This window comes from Centroberyx gerrardi, chromosome 8 (genome assembly GCF_048128805.1).
Source record: "Centroberyx gerrardi isolate f3 chromosome 8, fCenGer3.hap1.cur.20231027, whole genome shotgun sequence".
NCBI lineage: Eukaryota > Metazoa > Chordata > Actinopteri > Beryciformes > Berycidae > Centroberyx > Centroberyx gerrardi.
In genome coordinates, this window is record NC_136004.1 from 17,603,356 (window position 1) to 17,630,151 (window position 26,796).

Genomic DNA, 26,796 nt, shown 5'->3' on the forward strand with positions numbered 1-26,796 from the left:
AGGGCAAGTCACACTCTCATGTGTCTCATACAGCATGCCATGGTAGATTACACACACAGACACACACACACACACACACACACACACACACACACACACGCACACACACACAACCACAGTTGCTCCAGATAGTTTGCATTTCAAAGGACAACTGGCCTTGCAGCTTTGACCTTGAGAACCGTCTCGTACAGGCCTGCTTTCAGTTTAGTTTATTGTCCTCAAGAGGAAATTCTTTGATTTTTTTTGCTGCATGCATGTTGTGTCAGACTTTTGCCAGTTTGTCACAACATGAAGGCATCAATCCGTTGGGCTGATATAATTTATTGCAAAACAAAATTACTAATGTATTTGTATCCAAATCACTGCAACATATTGAACTTCTGTTGTCCATTTGAAGTAAACAAAATGTCCTTTATGGTTTAGGGGACTGAAGTTCTATTGTATTAGATTGTAAAAGACTAATTAGCTTTTTGTTTTTCAAGTAAGAATTTTCAATATGTCAAAATTCATTCAGGTAAAAAGAAAATGATTAAGGCATTAAGGATCTCCTTATGATCTATTTGTCTGCTGTCTCCAGTCTAATCCCTACTGAAATTCTGGATAGTAAAAACAATCTTGCATTAGCCAGGCCTGAAAATACTAGTCACAAGTTAGCGGGTTTATTTTCCAGCATCTGAATTTTCTCCATTTCGTATACTAATGTATATATATTAGTACTTTTGTGGGCATAAAATAATTAAGAATGACAATAACAAGTGCCAATCTACAAGTTCAAACACTGGCAAACAGTGCTTTTGTACTATTATTATTAACCAATGGTTTAACATTATAACCATTAGTTAAAATAGTAATTTACATCATCAAGTGTCCTTTTGCTGTACCAGCGTCACACTAAACATCATTAGTATTGAATTAATGGTACATTCAGCTGCATTTAATCCAGAGAGACAGGATTAAATGGTCTAGCCCACAGGTCAGACGAGGCGCTGTGGGTCAGTCCCGTACCTGCGGGGACGCGGCACTCTGTCTGCCTCACTGCTTTACTCTCCGCAGACTGGCACATTTCACTATCTGAGCACCCTTCTTCACATCCACAATATCGGGCTACATCAGGGGGAATGGGTGGCAGCAGGAGAGGTGCAAGGAGAGCCAGGAGGAAGGATGGAGGAGAGGTGGAACGACAGGAGCAGAACGACAGGTTGAGGGAATGTTAGTAATTAAAAGAAATGGGGAGAGAGTGACATGAAGGATCAAGAAGTGAGAGAGATAGAAACGTGAGGAGGGAAAACAAGGATGAAACAGCAGAGGAAGGCAATAGTGACATGAGGGATGAGAGGATAGACAGAAAACAGGAAAAACAGGAGAGGAGTGGTATGACAAAGAAATGTGAGGAGAAAAGACAAAATAGGTGAAGGGAGAGGAAAGAGGAAAAAAAGGAAGAAATTATGTACAGACAGTCAAGCAAGGACAAAAGTGATGGGTGGGGGATTGAAAAGACAGTAAAAGATAAGAGGGAAAAGGCATCAGAAACATCTATATGGGATTCAGAGCAGACCTGGGTCAAATCGTATTTGCAAATACATTTTTGTTTTGTTTCAGCCTTCTTAGGTTCCAGATGGATGGGGTTGACCACATGAGACGATACACTGTTTAGAGAATCGCAGGAAAGTGAATGGGATTCTCTGATTGACAGCTTAGTTGACCCTATTGTCCTGATGTGTTAAACCCCGCCCATCTGCTACTCCATGCAGATGGAGAAAAACAACCTAAAAATTATTTGTGAATACTATTTGACCCAGCTTCTGATTCAGAGAGTCCTGCAGGTTTGAGTGATACAGCACACAGTCACAGTTGAAGGACCACAGACTTTAATGAAGGCAGAATGGACAGAGGAGTCAGTCATTGGGATTACTGATGGGGAGAAAATGGACTACATTACCACTGCAAGGAGCCACAGTCTATTCATTCACACTTGATCAGCGGGCAAGAAACAGATATATGAACTGTAGGTGATATTGCTAAAATCATTGAACACTGGATGGACCAGTGAGCTGTGAGCACTTCAGCCAACCCAATGAAATAACAGGGAAAGGTACGATACCAGAGCAAGGCGCAAAAGTGGAGTCATTAGTTCTCTTGCATGCAGACGGTGAAGGTGCAGCAGGAATGAAAGAAGCTTATTGGGTGTATGTTACTGCAACAGAAGGTCAGCAAGCAAACAATCAACCAACCACACGTGTCACTCAATCTGCAAAGATTTGGGACCTAGATATAATGAAACAGGACTATTCCTTTTATAATCATGAGAACACACACACACACACACACACACACACACACAAACACTGTGCTAGGCCTGGCAGTACACTGTACTGTAGCTCATGCAGGTTAAGCCACCTAAAGAGTGTTGGGAGAAGCCTGGGAAAGCAGGGCCAGGTGAGTCTTTCAAGCTCACTGCAGCACAGAGTCCCTCGTTCACCACATACTAGGTTTTTACAGCAGTGGCTGAATTCTACGTATAGTCCAGTACCTCTACTACACGGATTCAACTCAAATGGGCCCTCATCAGATGGTGCTCTGCCATATGATCCGATTTGATCGAGTCCATTTAGGCTGTAAGTGCTCCCTGCACTTCCTAGCTAATGGGAGCCTCAGGTGTTGCAAGGCCTCAGATCAGAAGCCCACCTTGCTGCTGTCCCGACCCAGGATGGCGTAGTTCATGAACTGTTCAGCATCAATCTCCAGCTCGTTGGCATCCTGCAGAGAACCCTCCACGCTCACCTCCTGAACCCCCTCCTCACCTGAACCCTTCCCTCTGCGCACAACCTTCCGCACAATCTATCACATCCACACATAAACACACATACATACACACACACACACACACACACACACACACACACACATACACAGGAGGGTGGGAGAGAGTGATGGATGAAACCAGGTAGTGGGGAGGAGGCAGGGAATAGAGAGTTGGTGGAAGAAAAAGAAATGAGGAAAGAGAAAAAAGGGAGTGTAGGCAATATTGAACGGGGTTTATCGATTATCATTGATTCTCTGCGCTCCATACAGGCATAATCAATGAGTTATGCTCAAAATAAAACAGTATCTAGTCACAGTCTTCCTAAAATCAACATCAAATATGTTTATTTTCAGATGCTGAACCAAACTTCCACAAATTAAAATGAATTTTCCATGCTATGCAGTACACACTGCATCAAGGGGACATATTCCCATGCGTGTGAAGATGATGGCTGATGAACTTTGTAATGATTATTAGCCTAATAATCATTTCTGTGGAGAGATGCTGTGTGAGTATTGTGACATTGACATTAGGGAAACACTGACTGGACCACAGTTTCAGAACACAGTATAAAAGCATGCTGAAATGGCTGACCTTCTTTGTGACGATGTTTCCATGTTCATCCGTGAACTGTTCCTCGCTTACTTGCTCCCCAGGAAGATCTTCTACCTCGTCACCCTGCGGACAGAAACGTATTTGTAACCTTAAATGATGTATTGCATGAAACCATAAAGGGATCACTGCCTCTGTATTTGGAATCAGAATATAAGCCATTCAAAGAACGATTCATTTCTAACTACATTTATGATAAAGTAAAGCCAGTGTGTCTGCTTGAACGTACTGGACTTATGTGATGCAACCCTTTCAATACACAGGCTACTGTATACAAGCTATGAATTCCCAAAGTACTATAAAATGTTTACTATGTAGAGTGAGGATAGTACAAAGGAAATGTGCAGTCAGAAAACATAATGAAAGCACAATGGAGCATTTTAAAATAGCCATACAGAATATCATCACTGACATGCCATGAACCCTTCCACTAACTGGAAAGAGAGAGTGGGGGCGGGGGACAGATGGGTGAAGGGTGAGAGGGTTGTTTATGGAAGCATGTAAAACCAACAGCTAAGATCCACGGACTTCACTAATGTTCCTACTCTGTGGTGTTAGCACTTATAATTACAGTTCATGAGGTTCATGATAACACGGTTGTTAGTCCTAATAATTTGCAGGGGTTTCAGCGCAGCTATTTATAAGATCAAAGAAATTCCTGCAGCCAGACAAGCGAGCTGAGAGCGAGGACGGGTCGGTAAAACTCCAACAGCCTCCAAAATCCACAGAGGCACGGGTCAGTGTTTGTGTTGAGACCAGGAGGGGGTTGAGAAAGGAAGAAGAATGCCATAGGGCTTTTATAGAAGTGGAGTTCAAACTGGTTGAGCCCAAGGAGATCTATTCACATCCACAACAGCACAGGATAAACTTAGCTACAGTCTAAATATGTCCTCCTACTGTAGTTCTATTCTACCCATGTACCAGAATACAAAAAAAGAAATTATCAGCTTTACCTGATCTTTCTTTAAAAGATCTTTAATCTTTAAATCGTTGTCTTTACTTACTGAATGGATTTTATGTCATTGTCCAACAACTGTATAACATTTCCTCTTGCACACAGTTTCTCTGGTTAAGCCTCGCTGCTGCTTACGACACGCCCCTTCCACTCAACTGCAGTATACAGTCATTCACCCTTGTCACAACAAACCTCATATCACCCCTACATTTTATCAAATGCTCTGCCCCCCTCAGCCTTTCTCCAAACATAATCTTTTCTCCTGCTCTCCCCCATCATTACTGTTTTCTGTTTCCTGCCTGCATTTTCACACATCCTTTCTCCATTTTTCTTCTCGACTCCCCCCTCTCTATTTCTCTGTTTGTGGTACCTTGAGGATGACTCTGCGGCGGACCACTCTGGTGGTGACATTCTCCTCCTCATCAGCCACTCCCTCCACCTCACCTAGCTCCCGGTCCAGCTGAGCGTGTATGTAGGTGAGGACGGAGCGCACAGAGCCGCTGGCTATGTGGATGACGTTCTGACAGCTGATGACCAGGAAAGCCAGCAGCACGAAGCTGAAGAGGAGCTCAGTCACCAGGGCCCACATCGCCCCACTGTCCCTCTACCTCGATCCCCAGCGAACCAACACAGCCTCCTTGCTCACACACACTGCCGCGTGCACACACACACACAATGATGCACGACTGGGCGAGCTCTGGCTTCACTCCCTCTGCCCTCAGTGGCTTCTCGCTTCCCACACAACACTTCTCTCCGCTAACAGGGAAGGGAACAGCTGCAACCCTGGGCCTTCTTTCAGCGTTACTTGTCGCACTTTGGTTTTGTTTCTTCCGGTTCTTATCCCTCTTCCATTAGCTGGGGCAGTGGGGCCTCTCCCTGGGTCTCTAGTCCTTCTCTCTCCCACTGTCACTTGTTCAGGAATGGCCGGCCCATGACATCAAATCCAGGCAGCAGCAACCTTGGGAGGCTTCTATTTCTTCTCCCCTCTCTCTCTCTCTCTCTCTCTCTCTCTTTTTTTTTTTTTCTCTCTCTCTCTGCACATGTGATCTGTGGGCTTTAAATACCTCTGGCTACTCCAGTGAGGTTCTGTGTGCTGTGGTGAGACCACTGAGAGTCCTGCACCCTGACCTTGTTCAGGTACTCTTTACTCTAACTACAGACTATATCATTCCCTGTGGTCCACACAGGCTAGTATTTGTTCATATACGATCACTTCGGTATGCAAATACACTTCAGCTGCCTGCTTCTCAGTGGTACACTAGGGACAGTGGGACTATTTCAACGGCACGGATAACTCAGGCTACAGCAAGACCGTGTTGAACGAAATTAAAGTGCTCTGACAGAACCAAAGTCCAACAGCAACAGTCCATTTCTGCTCCCTCACAGTTTCACAGCTGAAATGTCCTTTACAGTGCTATGTGGTGGTGTTGTGCCAGAAAGTTGACACGTGTGATGGGCCGGGATAGGGATCATGTAACAAGAGTGTGACAGTGAGAATGCTTTCTATATTTGGCAAGACATGCTGTTCATGCCCATCTTGGGCCCTGGACTGTGTGTGTGTGTGTGTGTGTGTGTGTGTGTGTGTGTGTGTGTGTGTGTGCACTGTATGTTTCTGGGGTTTACCATAAATAATTTAATATTAATTTGACTTTTCCTCTTGTCTGACTTGAAGATGTGTCTTCTAGCAGAGAGAAAAAAACTGACAAAGTTTGTTGTTTAATCAGCATGGTAGTGAAGTCTCCTACATGTGCCAAACCTATAAACATCTGTTAAACATTTCTACTGTACTTGGCAGAATTTCCCTGATGAAAGCAGGTTGAGCCTGTGGTCAGTAGCCTGTGGTCAGTCTTAGTTCAAGCCCATGTATAGTAATAACACAGTGGCTTCAATCACATAGATGTTTTATTATTTGCTTGAATTATTTTTACTTGCTTTGTATAACTTCAGATAAATCCTATGCAGAACTTATCATCCCTTCAAAGACAAAGTCAGTGCACCTTGTTCGAAATGCAACTATATGATTTTATCATTTTAGTCTGCATGGGAGGGGTGATGCACTCACCTGGCCCCTCAGGCGCATGTCGTCCCAGGCCCTCAGCTCTGGTACCCTGTGCGGGAAGCCCAAGCCTTTCTCAAACGGCTGGGTGCCTCTGAAGTGCCCCCGTAAAATCTCTGAGTGGCCCATGTCCCGCACTGGCTGAAGCAAGGCCTCCTGGGACACACGGGACTGGTCTCCGTCCACGGTGTTGCGTACAGATGACATCATGGTGTCCATGGCCTGCCTGGGTTTAGGCTGTGTGCCCACCCAGGCCTGAGTAGGGTCAGTGACAGGGATCCAGCCGGGACCTGTCTGCTCCTGCAGGTAGGAGAGGAAAGAGCCGCCACCACCGCCACTGCCACCATTACCTGACCTGGAAGGAGAGAACGGATCAGTGAGGAAGGAATTCCCATTCCCTTTTGAACGGAAAGCACATATGAACCAACCAAAACAATGGACCATGTGCATATAGATGACAACTTCATTTTTCATGCTTTTCATCCTTTGGTGCAAAGCATCCAAACATAGGATGCATTTGTATGTTCGTGCTCCAAAAACCAGAAAATTTCTGTACCGCAGACTCTGGCACCAAACTAGACAGACTCAGCATAATCCTTACTAACAAGCTAGCTGCCACTTCCTCACAGTGGAATGAAATTCCAATTTATCACTGCCTTTTAATTTCCATGCTCTCTAGAGGGCCTATTAGCATAAATATGTGACTGACAGTAACTTAATTTTAATGTAACAATAATATCAGAATGCTCTATTTTTGAGGCATATTGTTTTATTTGATAGTGTACAGTGAGGAGAGACAGGAACGATGCGAGAGAGAGGAGGAGGATGACATCTGACGAAGATTCATGCCAGCTTCATCCCAGGACATTGCAGGTACATGGTCTGCCCCTTAGCCAACTGTCAGATAGGATTTATTGTTTTACCCAAGACTTAACTGGAAATGCTGCGTGGCTTGCATTGCATTGTGGGATAGGCTATCTTTGGGGCTGACATGCTTTATGAACATGGCCCATTGTTATCTTCAAACAATGACAGACTGTACAATAAAACAGACTCAGTGATTTTTCTTAGGTGTGAGTGTATACCACACCATGCCTGTGGGATTGTTGACATTGCACTGTCCACCTGAGCGGCAGACAGAGGTCTGACTCACCTGTCTCCATTACGATCTGCAACGCAGCTCAGACCAGGTGACTCGCTCAGCCGGGCATACACCCTTTGCTGTCCTGCAACAAGAGAAAGCCCTTCCTCTGAGCCCGTCCCTCCTCCTCCTCCTCCTCCTCCTCCTCCTCCAGCTCCATCTCCACCAGTCGTATTAGTGACTGCTGATGCCTCCGAACTTGCCTCTGACCCCTGACCATTGTTCAGCCCGTTAAGATTGATCCCAGCGATGGTCCCCCCGAGCGAGGCTGGCGTGGCAGTGCTGAGCGAGTCAACGCCCATCTCTGAATCGTCTTCAGCCAGCTCCATGGAGCCACTCAGCCCCACGCCCCCTCCGCTGGCTGCGCTGGCCTGACTGGCCGGCCGACCCAGACTTCCATATGGCAGCCCCAGCAGACCTTCTGAATCGTCAGCATTGCTGCACTCCAGCGAGGAGTCCTCCACAGCCACCAGGGAGGGGCTGTTGCCCGAGGGCCACACCTGCACATCAGACATCTCCATGAGCGTGTCCTCTTCTGTGGTGGCAATGGGCGCACAGTCCAGACTGGAGACTTCCTGCCAGTAGGGCTCAGCGCCCAGCGGGGAGGGCAGGCTGTACTGCATGGAGGCCGGTGAGAGTAGCTCTTCCTGCACCAGCCCATAACCTGGAGCGAGACAGAGAGAGGCACACTGACACGGGCCCCCCGCCTCGCTCCCCACCTCACCCCCATAGCACCGGGACCCCGGGAGGGGGGGAGTGCCCCTGCCCTAAAGCAGGGCAGCTAGGGGAGAGGCAGAGGGGGGCACAGGGAACAAATGGGAGAGGGGTAAAGGGGGAGAGAGGGAAGGGCCAAGACAATAGTAGCTGGAATACAGGTGCAAGGAGCTTAGGGCAAGGGAGCAAGGGCAGCTTTTAGAAGGAGGGGTTGTCAAGCCTGATCAGCCAGCACTGACAGTGAGTGCAGCAGCGGCAGCAGCAGCAGACACGGCCAGGCAGACCGAGAGGCTGAAAGAGAGATTAGGGCCCAGCAGTGACTGATGCTGCTCTGCTGGCTGCCACCTGCAGGAAGAGGGACAGGAGTTACTGCCTCCGCCACCATCCTGGGGCCGGGACACACACCTGTCCAGCAGGGACACACACTTATTCACACATACACATGCCATAAACACACTTTCTCACACTCTCTCTCTCTTTCACACACATACGCACACATTCACACATGCATGCAGTCGCCCCCACTCATACTCTTATACAAAAACAGGCAGGTTAAATATTGTAGTCAGGCTGGATAGCATGCATGCAGGCAATCTCATTCTCTCTCGCAAGCAATCACATTCTCTCTTGTTCTCTCACAAACACTCATACACACAGGCCCAATCCTTCTCTCTCATTGACTTACACATAACAAATAATGGCATACAATCCATTTAAAAAACAATCAGAACACAACTATATACACATAAAGGCTTACTATTGATATTTATACAAACACACATACAGACTTGTTTTTCAAAAACACAATATTTTCTTTCAGTTTCTGTTGTAAAAATCATATTGTTGCTGCCTCAAACACAATTTTGAATCAATATTTGAATTACAATTTTATCTAATAGTGAAACGGCACACTGCTATTGTGCCTTGGACTCAGGTCACTCCACTACAAATCTCAAATGCCCTTTTTTTTTTTCTCCTCCCAGGGAAGACTTGGCCTCATAGAGAACAGCACAAAGGTACAGCAGTGGAAAGTAATTGTTTCTTGATGTAATAACTGTATATTGTGCAAAAAGGTTGTCTGTTGGTGTATGGCTGCTTCCAGCTGAGGACTGTGAAGAGTGCACTTTCACTCTATATTTCACGCTATAATACAAATAATTTGCCTTGTATCTCTTTTGTAACCAAATCATACTGAATGCATGATACGGCAAGCAGACAACTAATCATCTGGACAGTGTTAGTACCATAAGTTTCAGATTTTATGTAAAAATTGTGATGAATGGCAATGTAAGCAAAGCAAAATGTCCCAACTTTATTCAAAACCGAGAGTGGAAAATGTAGGCAAGAAGCTTTACCAAGAGGTACATGGACAAGAGGATGAAATTGGAGATGTGGGCCAGGGATAAGAGGAAGATGAGGAAGCGATTCCCCCACTGTGTGAGCACATGTGAGAGAAAGAGAGAGAGAGAGAGAGAGAGAGAGAGAGAGAGAGAGAGAGCATACTGCATAGTGGTGACAAAACTGTGCAAAGCCCTGGGTGTAACTTGATTCATGGTTGGCAATGAGTACTGCTGAGAGTGCAGTAGATATTTGTGACACCAAACGGCCAAAAAGACCTCTTGTCCCACTTTCTCTTTCTGCTGTCTTTCTCTGCCTCAACCGCTGTTTGGGCGTCTATAACAACTAATAATGACTATAGTTGTATAGTGCTTTTCTTTACAAAGTAAAGAAAGATAAAAAAAGAAAAATACTAATGACAGGAATACATGGACTCCTGACTTTATTAATGCCCATAGCTTATTAAAACTGACTAAACAAAATTCAGAAACTATATTGGAGTAGAAAATAATACAGAATAATCAGAGCAAAACCGGTATTGGTTTAAAGCTCTTAAAGCCATTTACAGCTTTAAAAGTAATCATTAAAATCATAAAATTAATTCTAAATTCAACTTAAGTCAACTGATTTCCCCTCTTAGTTCTTGTTAAAAGCCCACATTTGAACTAGTTGCAGTTGAAAATGAGATTTATGGTTGAGTCAAGAATAAATCTCTATAGAATAAATAATAGAATAAGAATTACTATATTTTGGAAAGAAAAACGTCAAGGTTCATGATTACAGATAAGACGTGCACACATTTCTCTTGCAAGTGAATGAGGTCCAAGCTCATGTCAATGCACGTTTATGTCATGTTACTGATTTTAAATAGTTTTTTGGTGGTAGTCCATGTGGAAAAGTAGTTTATATTATGATGTGAAACCATGATTTTTGCATTATGAGCTGGTTTCTAAAGAATCTTCACCTGCCAAAAATACAATATGCTAATTTTTGGTTGGCATGTCTCTGTTAATAAATTAAATATATTTGTCAGTCCTCTCTCGTCATGTGAGTTGATTGGGAAATGATGGTGAAAGAAAGAGAGATTGGTTGGAGAAGATGAAGTCATGGATTGAATGGGGGGAGATGAGGAAGCTGAATAAGGTGGATGTGAACGCCTGACCCTCCTGATCGAAAGACAAACACATACACAGGAAAACAAAGCAAACGAAGCCCATGTAAAAATACAGTCAACGAAAACACACTCAGTCATTTCACACATACATTGAAATACTGACACATTAGGACACACATGTATATGGAAACACGAGACACTCTTGAGATATAAGAGAAATACACTTAAAACAGACATAAAGACACTCACGCCGACACACACATACATAGACTGAGTGATGGGTTCACATGAAACGCTTAGCACATGTACAGTAAGGGGAGGTACATTAAGGAGACAGCAACTCTACCCTGTACAACACTCACAAAGACACATTAGAAACATAGAAACAAAATAACCCCTGTCAGATGGACATATATAGAATCAAAGACGTACAAAAACAACCACAACATTCATACATGAACAGAGCAGTCACAATTCACAGTTCTCAAAAAAAGGTTTTCGGCCTTTTTTACCCCCCACAGAGGACAGATTACTGAAGAAGAACGGAGAAGACAGACCACAGGGTCATTTTCAGGTAGGCATGCCATGCAAAGAGACATGTCTGTTGGTCAAGCAGCTTCAGGTGCCAGTGCATCCACAGTGTCTAAAGACTTCATCTCCAACAAGCCTCTACTGCTCCTGCCCCTCATTCCCATGTCTCCATGCAAACACAGGGGGAGATGGGAGATGAAACTCAGTCTCATGCACATGCAGACAGGCAGGAGGGCAGGGATAGAGGGGATGGGAAAAGAGGGAGAGGACAGAAAGGTCGAGATAGAAAGACAGGTACAGAACAGAGGAAGCAGAGAATAGAAGAGAGAGAGAGAAGAATAGAAAATAGGGTGATGAACACAGACAGAAACAGTGAGAGAGCGAGGGACACCTCCCCCCTCCCAGGGGGCGCTGAGTACACAGTCTGTGTGAGGGGTGTTGGTCACAGAGCGGACAGTTAAAAAGGTGGGGTTTTCAAGAGTACAAAAATAAAGTATTAAAAATGCACGAGTAGTCGCAAAAAAAGATAAAGATGTGGGTCAGAGGTCAACATGAGGTCGGCATGAGGTCAGAGTTCGGAGAGGAGGAGTGAGAAGGAGGAAGAGTAGGGCGGCTGGGCTGCAGATGACATGTCCAGAGAAACACAGAGAGAGGGACAGATAGTCAAAGGGAATGAGTACAGGGCTCCCAAAAGGACAAACAGTGCACCAACATCAGCCCTGAAGAGACTCAAACTACACCCCATGCACACACAGGCAGAGAGAATTTAAAAGCCCCCTTACAAAAGCCTGGAATAAGTGGTGTAAGTCTTACTCTATAATGATCTGTTTTTATGTTCTAAGTTGGAAATGATCTTGAATAAACCTCGGAAATTTGCTTACCTAACGGTGCACTAGAACTACGGAGGAGAACTGATCAGTAAAATCCTTGAGTGGAGTTTTGACAAAACAGAGGAAGAGGAAGAGGCAGATAAAGGTAGAGACAGATAGAATGATTTTCCCTGCTCTAGAGGATACACAGTTTCTTCTGTGAAACTTTTTTCGGTAACACACACTATTCCGCAGGCGATAAGAAATAGGCACAGCGTCTTTGAGACATAAATCATAAACCTCTTGAAACCCGTCTTTGTGATCACTGTGTGATTAGCAGAAGACACAACACCCAGGTATTGTCCCGTTCAAAGTGTGACCAAGTTTTTACACAGAGCGTCAAAGGAAAGGCCTTTGGGAGGCAGGTAGACAGACAGATAGACAGACAGACAGATAGACGGTTTATCAGATTCACTGCAGCTGTGATCTGAATGTCTCCCTTTTCACCCTTTGTCCCTCATGGTCATGTGTCTATGCATTGTTACATCGGCGGGTATTGCTCCAGTTTTCACAGAGAGGACCTGTCACCTGTTGGAAAGACCCAGGCCGCACTGGACACAGAGCAGAGCAGAGGGGTCAGTGCTCTCCAGTTCGGGTCAGTCCAGTGGAGGAGGGGGAGCTCACGCCAGTCCAGAGGTGAAAATGGAGTCAATAAGATGTACGTTATGCATGTGTAAAGGAAACCATGAGGAAAAGGAGTAAAAGACTGAGGACTGACAACTGGTAAGAGGGCCAGTTATGCTAGGCTATACTTATGCTCCAGGCGGACTGATTTCATGTATGGCAATGCGTTGTTTTATAGACAAAAAAAATCATACTGAAATGGATTCCCTCTAAATTTAAAATGCCGGATGAAGAATTCTTCCATGTTATCAAATATTTAATAAAATTGTATGGTGCAAATGAGCTGTAACACTAAGACACAAGGCATTGTGTTGTTACGCAATTAACAGGTTTTTGAAGACTAATAAAAAAGTAAAAACTGACTGATATTTTGGCACAAAGTAAAAACAGATTACTCACTCATACTCATAATGACAATAATAATAACACGAATAAAACTATGGCTATTTGCTTTGGGCAGCTAGATCGCTTGGAGCTTGAGTGTTTTGCTCAAGGACTCTTCAGCTTCCCTACACAGGGGCTTGAACACAGTCGGAACCAATGAGCCACACTGCCGCCCATTATACCAGTAATATTCTCCCCCATAACATTCAGCGTTAAAAAAGTTTCTGTTTTCTATATACTTTACTGTATTTGTGTGTAACTACCTGCCCGTGTAAATGACTACATAGAGAAGTGTATCATAGAAGCCCTACAGAGGATGCAGTAGGAGTGTCCTGAGTCCCTCTCCAGGCTGCTGGGGTAAAAACCTGCAGAAGTCTGAAGTTTGTGGCAGCTTTCATACACAACAGCATTCATGGGGAATATATAATGGGGACAAGGGAGAGAATACAGAAAGAAAGAAACTACACTTCTTCTACGTCTTCGGGGTATCTTGGGGAGGAAGAAGGTGCGTTTACTGGGGAGGTGGCTTTGGGTCAAGGGAAAAGGTATACATGGGGACAGGGCTGCATGGTGGGATGGGGCAGGGAGCTTACCATTGGTCATGCCAGGGGAGAGGTTGTCTCTCTCGTTGTGTCTGCGTCTGCCAGGGTCACGGGAGCCTTGTCTCCCAGCCTGAGGCGGCTGGCCCTCCAACATGTTGACTATGTCCATGCGGTCAATACTCTTCAGAGCTGTGTACAAGCTCTCCACTGCAATGAAGAGGCATGCAGCAGAGAGACACAAGCAGACAGACAAAAGGAAAAAGAGAAGGGGGCGGGGGTTCCCAGGATAAACAGTAATACCATTACAATAAGGATATATGAAAACAGACTGACTGACTTTGACTTGGTTAGAGAGGTAGGAACTAGTGCAAGGGAAGACATGAGGGGATAAGGGGAATTTAGGACAATGTCAGATGTCATACACTCACTCTTGGCCCTCTTGCCTTCACGGGTGGCCCATAGGTTGAGCAGTGCAGAGCTCTGCTCCAGTAGAGAGTTAGGATTCTCCACACGGATCTTGTTGATGTCATCCACGCTGAGCTGAAGCTCGCGTGCCAGCTCTGTTTAGATAAAAAGTAAGATGAAGTTAGAGAAGGAAATATCATTTAGCGTATGAGTCATGCCATTATGGCATATACAGTCCTGGTGCTTGAAATGGTACGCTGCACCGCAGCACTGTCATTGCAATTGCTGTGGTATAGCTTTATTCAGAAGATGCTTTGTATCTCTCTGCCTTGTCAGGCAGCATATTTTGTAAATATAATAGTACAGGCTCTTGGCAGAGAAACTGAAAATAATTTGTTTCATTGACTGGTTGCCATGTTGTAGCTTTGTTAACCAAGAGAAAGCTAGGCAAGATTGTCAAAAGCAAGTTCAAAATGGATGGTTTGAAGCACCTGAATTGTACAGACACATAAAGACAAATGCAGCATATTCTCATTCACTCACCAGCCCAGCTCAGTCCCAACTGCTCTGCAATCAAAGCCATCTTCAACTCTGTCCTTTCCATGGCACTCATTGATGCTGCAGAAACCAGACCACAACTCACACTTTAACAATTGAGGCTGTTAAATGCAAAGTTGCGATTATCACTGCATGATGCGGCTCATGGAATCTGTATTGGAACGCTGCTGTGGACCATGTAGTATGATCAGAAAAAAAATAACTTGCAACTTTCACAAAAAAGAGATGCCATCATTCAGTGCCTTGTATCATCATAAGCAAATAAGCGTGTAGAATCATTTACAAGTAGGAGAGTGAGAGCCTCATACCCAGCGCAGGCTCATTCAGAGCGCTGTATCTTTCCCTTAAAGCCAGTGGGGTCAGAGTTCGCCTCCGGTCTTCACTTCCCACAATCTGCCAAACACAAGAAAACACCTCTGAAGTCTGCCGTCTCGGAGAAGATAAGATGACTGCAACAATAGAGTACAGTACAATACAGTATATGTGTTTTGGCACTGTGAGTTCACTCCAAGATCTTTACCTTGATACATGGTGGCATGGTAATGTTGAGGTTACAGAGCACATGCTGGCTGTCCTCATACTTGGTGGACTTGCGCAGGAAAGACAGAAACCCAGTGGGATCCTTACTGCTGTCTCTCACCTTTGACACACAAACACAAAGAAAGCATTGAAGACGCACGCATGCAGGGCAGAGGTGTGGAGGTGGGGCTGGGGGAGAAAGAGTGAGACGCATAGAGGTTTATATGGTAACACCTTGACAGAGACAGGGAGTCGGTTGTCTCTGAAGGCCTGGAAGCTGAAGCATCGAGGCTGCTGGGTGGCCTTCCTCACTGGCACCAGATTCCCTGAACACTCCAGGTGAAGCGGCATTCCCTCCATCACCTGCAGGGGGCGACACTGGCTTTAACCAAAGTGCAGAGGACATAGAAAAAGCACAAAATGGCCCCGGTAGGAGAGAGAATAGTGGATGAGGTATTCACTATCCTTGCATTCAGGGAACTGCAAGAAATGAAATGGGTTTGAAGCCTTTGAGTGTGCAGTAGAATACTTTCATCTTTGTTTGTACAAAAACTGTATATGATTTTACCCCCTCAGTATGATGCACTGACCTCTATGTCCCGGCTGCGGGCCACCTCTGTGAAGTTCTCATGTTGTTCCAGGGTTTTGTCCATCTTGTCGTCGGTCATGCAGTAGCAGCGTAGGCGGCCCTCGCGGATCTCATTCATCTTAGCAAACACCACGAACTTGGCCATGTAGGGCACGGCTGACAGCTCTCTGTAGAGCAGGTTGGCAAAGGAAACGGCCTCAGCTGTCCGAGGACAGTCTGCTAGCCAGAATCTGAGAGGGAACAAGAGCATGTTTCTGTAACTATTACAAACAAATCTCCATCACTCTCATAATCACATTCTAACTGCTTGCTGGAGACTATGTGTTGCTGTCTGGACTCACCGAGCTGACACGTTGGTTGTGAAACTGGCACACTCATTGGCGTATCCTAGCTTGGTGGTGCCAGTGATGTCCTCCCATTGGGCTGGGGCTGTGCCACCTAGGAGGCAGACAGGAGGAGAGGGGGCAAACTACATAACTCTGGTTTTAGCATACACTTTAAGGAGAGTGGCAGTCTCATGCTGACAGGACTTAGGACTGTGTTTAAATCAGAATGAAAACCTCTTTATCCATCTATGGCACTGACATCTTTCACAACTGTAAAGCAACTATTTCGATTCATATAGTTAATCTTTACTGCAAAGAAAGGAAACCTCCACCCCATAACACACATACACAAACATACTATACTATATTATATTATATCATATCCAACTCCCTGGTTTTGAGAGACTGTCCTGGCATGCAGTACCTATGACAGAGCAAAGCAGCCTCAGACTGGTGGTGTCCCCCTCCCCAGAGTCCCGGGGGCTGTCCCTCCAGGACGGGGGCAGGGGAATGCGCAGGCCGATGGGTCGGTGGAACTTGCGTCGCCGAGGCTCCACAGTCACCACAGGGCTAAAGTTTGCCTGGTTACCCAGCAGCTTGGCAACCAGCTCGTCTGGAACTGGCTGAGCCTGAGGGTGGAAGTAAATGATCGAAAGGGAGGACATAATATGGGCACAGGGGTGATGATGTGATAGAAAAAAGGGGAAAGAGAATGAGAAAAAAACAGACAAAAACATGTGGATGGACGGAAATATGTGGATGGAGCCATGGAGATGCAGAGAAATGTTGGGATAACAGGACAGTGGGGTAATAATGGGACATAATGGAAGGTGTATGATGCAGTAATGGATGAGAATAAAGGACAACCAAATGGGAAAAATCAAAGGTGAAGAGAAAGAGAAAGAGAAGTCCATGGTGAATAAAATGCTTCCTGGTTTTTATTGAACTATACAATATATTTGAAAAGACAATGGCAACACAAATTGGATGTCTGTTTTAGGTCATTCTTGTTTATTGTAAAATGTAACAACATGTGTTAACATGAAGCTTCTTCAATCATTCATACAAAATGGATATCAAAGAAAAGGCACTGTGGTTTTGCACAAGGCCGTTTGACATGAGTCGACTACAGAAACATTTTAATTAAATAGATGATGCATACCTAAAAAAAGTATGAAATCATAAAAATAATAATAAAGAAATAAGGCAGTATAAGGAAATTCAGAAAATTATAACCATATGCATCTATTTTTTTTACTTACAATCAGTTAACTGTCATACTATTTTCAGCTTTGAGAGTTTAGGGCATGTACTGCATGAAGCATGTTAGTATACAGGACTTATAAAGCTCATCATCATACATTCGTTCTTCTGTCTGTAGACTGAAGAAACTGAATTTATTTATAGACATTACTCATACAATTCATGACAAGATCCCAAGCCACTCAGTGACAAGTATAAACTCAAACAAAATCCTCCTGGCCATACCAAGAATGCTGTACATTCACTGAAACTGCAGTACATTCACTGAAACAAAATCCCTTTTTACCATAAAGTAATTTCAGTTATTTTAGCTAAACTTATTTAAGTAACTAAAAATGAATATGTTAGAAATAGTATAAACAGAGCTTTGCCACTCTGATGTTACTGGCCTTTGAATACATTAGTGAGAATGACATCAATGAAGACAAACGACATATCAGCACTGACTAAATGAGCAGTCCATAGTCATGTGAAGGTGCCAAGTGCATGCACTGTGTGAAATAAAAACCAAAAAATGTGAAAAGCAAAAAAAACGAAAACAAAAGAAACTACATCAGGAAAACTCTTGGCACATTCTAAAAGTGCTGATATGTTCGGTTGATTTTGGTACGACAAAAGCAACCAGAATACATCCAACATGCTTTTTTTCAGGCAACACAGGCATTAACGATTCTGTCTTCCTTCTCCTTCTTCCTCCTCATCCTCCCATCTCACCTGCAGCCCCAGGCGGACTCGTTTGGTGACCGCCGTCTCGGGAAACGTGGCCTGAACCATTGGCACCAGTTTGCTTGTCAGCGAACCCCCCTCTGGACCAATCAGGTCGCTCTCTTGCTGGACTCGTGATACAACAGCAAAGTAAAGGGGGAAGTCGGTGGAGATGATGCGGCGGATACGCTTCTTCCCAAGCTCCTCTTGACTCTCTAAGTCTGAGGAGATAAGAGAATGTTAAGTTCCCAAGTCGTGATACCACCCAGTGAGTTGTTTTAGTGTCAACATATGCTCAAGCATAGACACTCTGTCATAATGCATTTACTGTCTTACCCTCATCCATCCCATTGAGGATTGTTTCTAGCACGTCGTCGCCGTAGCGATTGCGGTGTTCCTTCCAGACGGAGCCATTCTCGCTCCTCAGCACCACTAGCTCCCGGTCGCCTCGACCCAGAGCAGCAAAGTGAGGGATCTCCACGATCACCGGCCTGCCACACATACACACACACACGCACAAATATATACATACGAATGCACGTACATGCACACACACACACACATACACATGAACAAAGACAAATTGGTTGTATGTGAGGTTTCAAAACACATAAACTCTCATGAATTTAGTTATGTGTTAAATGTTCACTATGGGATGAATGAGTTGTTTAATGTTTGATGTCATGATGTAGTAAAGTCCAATGGAAATACATATGGAAGAAATAGAGGTGAAAGATTGTTGTCCTTTTTCAATGTGCAGGCTGGATATTCTACTAATGATGCGCCTGTAGCAGCTCATAATGTAACAAAAAAATGTTATAATTTGCTTCGAATGTGATAAGAATATTGCTTACCATAACTTTTTGGACATGATGTAATAAGTTTTAACATTACACACTGGTTATTATAATTTTTGTGACTTTTTTCAAGAATAATGTAATAACTTGAAGTATAATGTAATAACAAAAAGTCACTTTAGTAAATAAAAAAAAGATAAATAATCATTATACTATTTTCATTATACTATTTTCATACTATTTTATACTGCTTCCTCACCCCAGGAACTGCATGCTGGCCGGTCCCAGGGAGATGATCCTGCTGGCCAGCCCCTCTCCCTCCACCAGTGGGGGTGGGGTGGTCAGCTTCTGGGGCTTCACCAGGCGGCAGGTGATGCGCGTGGGTGCGGCGCAGGTCCGTGGGGGAATGATGACACGCAGGCCGTTATGCCTGCTGCCTCGCATTGAGCCGCCCCGAGCATCCACCATAAAACTGACCAGGAACCTGTTGGGGGGACAAGGCCCATCATCATTAGGCGCCAGGTGAGATATTAATTAGAGATTACATGAAATCATTGATTGTTCTCTCCTCTGGAGGTTTATGCTGCATCATTCCTGCACTGACCCTGTGTGTATGGGGCTGGCCACTGGGCTGACGTTGTCTGATGTCTCAGTTGCTGGGCTGCTGGGAATCAGGGAGTCGTCATCATACTCTTTCGGTAGAGGAAGTGGAGTATGTTGCTATGGGAGACAGAAAGAGAGCCACGTTCATGTCACTGTAAAAAGTAGAGCAATGTTTAGCATGATAGGAACCCAAAAAATGTATTACTTAATGTATTATCTGTTAAAAGATATAGGGCTGTGTTGAAGGTTTTCTTATTTTTTCTAGGCATTACTGTGGATATCAGCTAAGCATGATACAATTAAGAAAAGCAGATGGTACATACAAATGTTGAATAGAAAATAACTGCATCATAATATGTGCTATCATACAACAAAGACAGACAAGACAAACAAAAAGTATTATTTTAGAACCGGTATCAAATTTGTATTTGTAATAAAACATTTCCAATGATACATAGCCCTTGCTATGGATAGAATGTAATTTACAAATTAGCAGGTTTATTGCAATGTAAAGAAAGATATTCTCATGTGGCCATGTTGACCCTATATGAAGGTGGGAACTGTGGTATCTTGCAGCACCTTACCCATGCTCCTCTGTACAGTACCTGATCCATCTCATGTTCTTTCAGGATAACTGTCTCCGGAGAGACACAGGGTATTCTAGGAATGGCTGGCGAGTAATTTCTGTTGGATAAAAAGGAATGAAACAAGTCAGATATAAATAGTTTCTCTACATCTCCGCTCCTCCCAAGTGCTCCTCCCTAGTGTCTAGTGTCTATTAGTGCAGTCCCTTCTATCCGTATATTAGCTTGTGGCTAGCAGCTTAGCTCTCCCCCTGCTTCCCGTCCCAGCCCCCTTACGCAGTGCCCAGCCCTCTCTCGTACTCCAGTGATTTCTTGGGGGAGAGGAAATCGTCATCATGGTCTTTCATGTCATCCATCTTCATGTACCTGGCCCCTTCTGTCCCCAACAGCTCCTCTCCTTCAGAGAACAACATGCCAAAGAGAGCGAACAGACCAGGTCAGGTTGGTGAAACAGCAAAAGAGAAAGAGAGAGAGAAAAAAAACAACAAGAAGACTGTTAACCAGGGGTTAGAACGGTTAGACAACATGATAACCCTGGATTTAGGAGTTAGGCTGGTGAGATGAGGGATTAGTGACAATGCTCCATACACTGAGTTTGTTAATGCTGGTCAATGGCAACAGATTCAGTGCAGCCACTACTACAAAGAGTTCCAGAAACACTTGGAAATTAGGGTATGAGGACAGGCAGAAGACAGCAGGTCACTGTAATCCGCTGTAGTCTCAGGCTGCTGAGTCCAACACTTTTGATTCAGAACTGCTAGACATTACTGGATAGGAACAAGTGAGGGATACCTTATAAATGCAGTCTGGAGTATTGGAATATCCACAAATGCTCAGTTAGAGACAACAGAGTTATGGATGTGCACAGTGGGGGCTCGCTGTCCCTGGGGTAAGTGTGCATCAACATAATCTTATTCCCAAAATTTCTTGTCTAGTGTATAAACAGAGTTATTGAATTGGAGGTTTTCCACATCAACTCCCTCAGGGAGTGTTGTATGAAGAATAGATTTGATCTAAAAACACATTAAGGTGCATACAGACACAGAGACAAACAGAGGAGTGCACATTTACAAACAATACACCAAAACAGCATCAGACCACCGCATCACACAGCGTAACAAAAACACGAGGCCTTCTCCATTCTTTTTTTGAACTCATGAGTTTACTCTACTCCTAAGGGATCTTAGCTCTTCTGGACTTTTTTTTTGTTTTCTTTCTGTTCAAATAAAAATACTTGTACATGTACATAAATACAGTGATGTGAGTAGAGGCGGGTTGCGGTTACTTACCCCCCTCAAAACACGCGGTAACCGTCGAGCACACACCGGCAATAAAAGTAAATCTCCCCTGTGTGTATTAACTTGTGACCGTATCAGGATAAGAAGTGTTAGCACAGCTTGTGTAAGTGTTTGAGTGGGTGTCTGTACGCGGTCCAGAGCCAAAGTGATGTCGTAGGTGTCATTACACTATGTTTGACTCTGTGCGTGTACTTCCCACTGGTCCACATGAGTCAACTCATGTCCTGGATATTCTCTGTTTTATGTCCCATGCATGTGTGCACTGTAGTGTTAGTGTAGACGACGTGTTGTCATATGCGAGCGTGTGCATCCGTGTGCGAGCAATGTGCCATTATCATTTTACCATTCCGGATGTGAGATGTGTCTTTAAGACAAGCAACTCGGCTACTTTCTATATTTAGAGCAACGGTGACAATCTGTCAGTTGAATTATCAGGGGCCTTAAAATATCAAGGTACGACATCCTCTGACATCATTGTCAATTGTGTTGTAAAACCCAGGCCTTGAAAGCTTTACTTTATTTTTTTTTTGATTCAGTGGCACATGGCAACCCTCTCAACCCCCCCACAACTTCCAACACATGACCCCTGACAAACACACAGTCCACATGATAGAAACACAAGACACAGATGTAAAATGATGCAGTAGATGATCCACACCACAATGGAGGCAGATTTAACAACAGACTCTACTGTAGACGTCAAAACAATGGCTTCAACAAGACATCACCAACACAACTATCATTACATTACACACTATCAACTGTAAATGCTTGATTCAGAGAGGCTTTTGAACATTTTTTAACCAAAGAAGTATGCCTCCAAGTTGATTCAAAATTTGTGACTTCATTGTAGTAAAAGTGAAGTATGAATCCACAACTACAGGTTTGTTCTGTTTGTGAAGGTTGTGAGAGTGTAACTGCAAAAAGGAGGACTGGGGGGAAAAAAAATCATATTGCCAGCCTCCGTAACATGGAGGAAAAAAGACACCTGGACAGTTAGTGAATGAGGGTGTTATTGAAGGGACAGATAAAGGTTACGGACATGGGTGCTATGAGTGCATGCCAATGAGAAACCAGAGCCACCATCACAGTGAGCACCACTATAGAGGGAGAGAGAGAGGGAGAGAGAGAGACAGGGAGATAAAGATGGAGAGAGTGAGCTTGAAATGGAGCCACACACTTTATTACGACCTATGAATGCCGCACAAAGAGATAAAGAGACATTCATACCTATTGTTAGCTGTGCAATTCCTAAAAAAGGGCAAAAGGCAAAAAAGGAATTGGACTTGGATTTGGAAAAAGGAATATTTTTGTGTCCACATCATGAAATCAGCCTCATAAACATAAAGTGATTTTTATAAATTATATAATTTACAATTGGAATTAAAGTGTTCATTTAACTTCTCAAATTTGGACCAAAATTGATGGATTGCTCTTTGTTGTATATAACCTCAAATGAGTACATTAGGCAATTATTGTGTCCTACTGTTTGACGGTTTGAATAAAAACGTGTGTTGTGTGAGTTCTCTACCTTCATCCTCAGATACGTCCAGTATCTCATCCACTGTTTCTGGGAAACTCATGCGATGTTTCTCTGTGGTGGTCTGAAGGGACACATGGAAGAGAAAAAGAGCAAATTATAGATAGGATAGGGAGTGAGACGTTTTTTTAACTGGTTGCTGGGGCATTTTGAATAGTATTTCCATATGATTATCATAGCCATATAATGCCAACGCTGTTTTCAGAGTGCACACAGTAGCATAATTGAACTTCTCACCATGGAAACGGTCTCCTCAGTAACCAGCTTTAGGACGTCAATCACAGAAATGTACCCCAACCTCTTAGCAATGGCCAGGGCCGATGTACCATTCTGACAGAGAAACAGAGGAACAGAGTGATCAGATCGCTAAAGACGACACCTGATGACGAAGAGGAGGAGGAGAAGGTATACTCATGCTCACTGTTGTGATCTCGTTGGGCTGGGCTCCATGCTTCAGTAATAATGTCACAATGTCTGTGTGTCCCTGCTGGGCCGCCTGGTGCAGAGGAGTGTAACCAACCTGGAGGACAGAGAGAGAGAGTCTTCAACATTACTTTTATTCTACTCGGTTTGTTTTTTTCTGTTTATCTGAATATCTACTTAAAGAGAAAATGTATTTGCCCATCTAAATTTTGGGTAAGTTTGAATATATCCCTGAAGTGTTCAACTTCAAAAATGTCTTGAATCCAATAAAACACTGTGTAAACAAGGCCAGCAGGGTGACTGTAGGGTCAACTGGGGGTGCCATACTGCAGTCATGGCCTGGGCTTTTAACTGTAATGTGCTGTAATTGTATTTACTGGTGAATGAGGCAGAGACAGTGGAGTGTAACAGTCTGATTGTATGCTCAAGCTAACTGTGTTGCAGTATTATCCGGGGCCAGAGGGAGGCACTCACCCTGGTTTTGCTGTTGACATTGGCCTGTTGCTGCAGGAGGAACTTCACCATCTTGATGTTGCCATAGTGACATGCTACATGAAGAGGAGTGTAGCCCATCTGGGAGAGAGAAGTGTGGAAAAAAGGCAAAACTCTTAAACACGACATAACAGTTGAACAGACCAAGACCAGGGGGCAGAGAGTGGCTGTGTGTTTGTAGCCAAGTTTCATCAGAGCCAGGAAATGTTGCCATAGTGGCCAGCTCCATAAATTTAGTGTCTTTAATCACTTTGATTGTAATTCTTTAAATATTTGGCTATAATACGTAGATTTAATTAATATTAATATTATAGGTTTCATGATCCCAATTAAATAATCAAATGTTCTAAATCTTGCAGTAGAATGACTGTGAGAACATAGAATAGTGAGAAAAAAAAAAAAAAGAAAAAAAAAAATTGACTCAGGCTGCATTTTATGAATGAACAACAGAAGCTGCAACTATTATTTATGTATATCAGTGACTTGTTACTGTCCATGTTACCCAAGACCGAATTGTGGAATTCTAAATTAAATCAAAGTAACGATATCAATCTCAGATTTTACTAACTGACCACGTTACACTGTTATACCTGATATTCTGATACAACCCCATGTCAAAGCGTTGCTGTAGTGTTACACTATGCAGCCTCCAGAGGTCTGGGGGAGGCCGAGCCCCCTGACGGGAGGCCATGTATTGATGGTAACACAACCCTCTGCCATGAGATCGGCAGGCTATTTTTACTAAGGGGATGAAAGGTCATCACTTAGACACTCTATCTGCCATGGCTCCAGGTGGATGGCAGTCTCACTATCACACTAGTGGTTTCTATACTGGTTAGGCTTAGATCTGTTCCGGATTATTCCAAGTGATAGAATAACTTCAACAGTAGTTCATGGTGAAAGGTACTGAACCTGAAACCCCTCTTAATAACCTGCATAGATTAACTGGTTGTTTAGCTGACTGTAGGCTTGCCACTGAGAAGTACTTACCCGCGTTGCAGCGTAGACCGAGGCTCCTTGCTTCACCAAGATATCAGCGATGCCAACGTGTCCTTCCTGTGCCACCAGGTGGAGCGGGGTCAGTCCACTCTGGGGGCAAGAAGAGTCAGGGGCAAAGGTCAAATACATTCAAAAACACAACACAAATCAAGACCAAATCACAGATATACACACTTAAACATTTATAGTTTAAATGAACCAAATAAACTTCCTGCCCCCTTTCAGTTATCCCTCCATCATCTCTTGCGTTCTTGCCTTGTTGCCGAGGTTGACGTTGGCCTGTTTGGAGATGAGCAGGGAGACCATGTCGGGCCGTCCCTCCTGCGCGGCCAGGTGGAGGGGTGTGACCCCCTGGAGTGACTCAGCATTGGCCGAAGCTCCGTACTGCAGCAGGCTGTTAGCCACCTCCACTTGGTTCTGCTTGGACGCTATGTGGAGCGGGGTGTAGCCGTTCTGAAGCACAGACATGGGTCGTGGTTAGGAAAACATGATATGTTGTGTATATGCATGACAATGGGCCACTTAGCATGAATTGTGTGGATGTGTGTGTATATATGTGAGAGTTTCTTTTACCCTGGCTGCACTGTGTGGAGACCCTCCCTTGCTGACAAGCAGGTTGACAACATCCAAGTTGTTGTGATGTACAGCAACATGTAGCGGAGTCAGACCATTCTGGAAAGTAGAGGTGGCACACACACACACACACACACACATTAGGATATGGTACATCATGCAAAGACAACACACAAGGCCACAAGCTTTCTGCCCACATAGCCATGTCCTTTATGTTGTTGAACTATTACCTTGCCAGCAGCATTAGGGTTGGCTCCTCTCTCCAACAACAGCTCTGCTACGTCCACCTTGCCATACTTGGAGGCCACATGGAGCGGAGTGAAGCCTTTCTGCAGAGGCACCAACAGGAACGGGGATACAAGACATGAGGATGGGGAATACAACTTTTTGGGCTCACACATTCCTGTGGGAATATCGGGTAGAATACAATATATGAAGAAAGGACTGAAGGGTGGGCAGGCAGGCTGTACCTTGGTCATCTTGGTCTGCTGAGCCTCCATGTCCAGCAGGATGCGTATGGTTTGTGCGTGGCCTTCACGGGCAGCGATGTGTAGGGGCGTGTGTCCCGCCGTGGTGGTGGAGTTGGGGTTAGCTTTGTGCTCCAGCAGCAGCTTCACGAGCTCCTTGTGGCCCATCCGAGCCGCACAATGCAGCGGTGTCTGGTCATCCTGGCCGGGGAGGGGGCAGTGATTACGATAAATATACAGTATGAGACCCCTGAAGTTAAAGGCCTCCTCTAGTGCCCTCATCATCCTGTTCAAATTTCTTTGCTTTTCTGAAAACAGTCTTTTTCAAAAATATGATAATCTCCAACAGTTGCATTCCCAGTCCAAATGAGGCTGTGGTGTGCAGCAGTTAAAATCAGGGTGGAGATGCACAACTCTAATTTGTGGGAATCAGTTACGAAACCTACTTTTCCTTGCAAAACAATGCTTAAAAATGTTCAAATTGTTTGTGGGATCACCAGAGGGGGAGGTTAACATAACAGAATGAGGCTTACAGTATGTTTCCTATACATGTCTAATATGAGGAATCTTTATGTTTATGCATGGGTACATGGATGCGTGGATTGTGTGGTGCTTTCAAGTGTGAAATCCCCACCTTGGCCTTGGCGTCCACTGGTGCTGCGTTCTGCAGTAAGAATTCTGCCACCTCGCAGTGCCCGGCCCGAGATGCCATATGGAGAGGAGTCTCCACTTTCTGCTCACACACAAGCAGACAAACCACACACTCAGATATGGTTCATCACTATAACAAAATTATGGAGGTGAGCTGGTTGCAGGTGTTGGTCTTGACACTTTAGAGGGGGGGGACTCACCACATTGGAGGCGCTGGGGGAAGCCCCCTTCTGCAGCAGGATCTTCACGATGTTGAGATGACCCATAAATGAGGCCACATGTAAGGGGGTCAGGCCAGACTGTTCAGAGAGGGGGGGAGAA

The 26,796-nt window shown here is 44.4% G+C and overlaps 1 protein-coding gene across 3 annotated transcripts in view; it reads right to left on the reverse strand.

Moving 5' to 3' along the window:
• Nucleotides 1–26,796, reverse strand: part of ank1a (ankyrin 1, erythrocytic a) — an 85,860-nt gene that overhangs the window by 883 nt on the left and 58,181 nt on the right. The window contains exons 13-44 of one of the 3 annotated variants that reach the window (XM_071920867.2): nt 26,676–26,774; nt 26,459–26,557; nt 25,828–26,025; nt 25,588–25,686; nt 25,358–25,456; nt 25,040–25,237; nt 24,776–24,874; nt 23,768–23,866; nt 23,292–23,390; nt 23,108–23,200; nt 22,862–22,934; nt 22,561–22,581; nt 20,309–20,429; nt 20,054–20,132; nt 19,450–19,565; nt 19,105–19,329; nt 18,385–18,539; nt 18,058–18,269; nt 16,505–16,709; nt 16,096–16,192; nt 15,756–15,984; nt 15,400–15,528; nt 15,167–15,286; nt 14,955–15,039; nt 14,632–14,706; nt 14,112–14,243; nt 13,735–13,890; nt 7,580–8,231; nt 6,433–6,781; nt 3,398–3,481; nt 2,686–2,838; nt 1,006–1,104 (exon numbers count right to left, since the gene is read on the reverse strand). In XM_071920867.2, the coding sequence (XP_071776968.1) occupies nt 1,033–1,104; nt 2,686–2,838; nt 3,398–3,481; nt 6,433–6,781; nt 7,580–8,231; nt 13,735–13,890; nt 14,112–14,243; nt 14,632–14,706; nt 14,955–15,039; nt 15,167–15,286; nt 15,400–15,528; nt 15,756–15,984; nt 16,096–16,192; nt 16,505–16,709; nt 18,058–18,269; nt 18,385–18,539; nt 19,105–19,329; nt 19,450–19,565; nt 20,054–20,132; nt 20,309–20,429; nt 22,561–22,581; nt 22,862–22,934; nt 23,108–23,200; nt 23,292–23,390; nt 23,768–23,866; nt 24,776–24,874; nt 25,040–25,237; nt 25,358–25,456; nt 25,588–25,686; nt 25,828–26,025; nt 26,459–26,557; nt 26,676–26,774 (4,722 nt within the window). In that variant the 3' untranslated portion in view covers nt 1,006–1,032. Of the gene's footprint in view, nt 1–1,005; nt 1,105–2,685; nt 2,839–3,397; nt 3,482–4,740; nt 5,296–6,432; nt 6,782–7,579; nt 8,232–13,734; nt 13,891–14,111; nt 14,244–14,631; nt 14,707–14,954; nt 15,040–15,166; nt 15,287–15,399; nt 15,529–15,755; nt 15,985–16,095; nt 16,193–16,504; nt 16,710–18,057; nt 18,270–18,384; nt 18,540–19,104; nt 19,330–19,449; nt 19,566–20,053; nt 20,133–20,308; nt 20,430–22,560; nt 22,582–22,861; nt 22,935–23,107; nt 23,201–23,291; nt 23,391–23,767; nt 23,867–24,775; nt 24,875–25,039; nt 25,238–25,357; nt 25,457–25,587; nt 25,687–25,827; nt 26,026–26,458; nt 26,558–26,675; nt 26,775–26,796 lie in introns of those variants that run through there. The other 2 variants (XM_078285080.1, XM_071920868.2) reach the window with 2 other exon arrangements.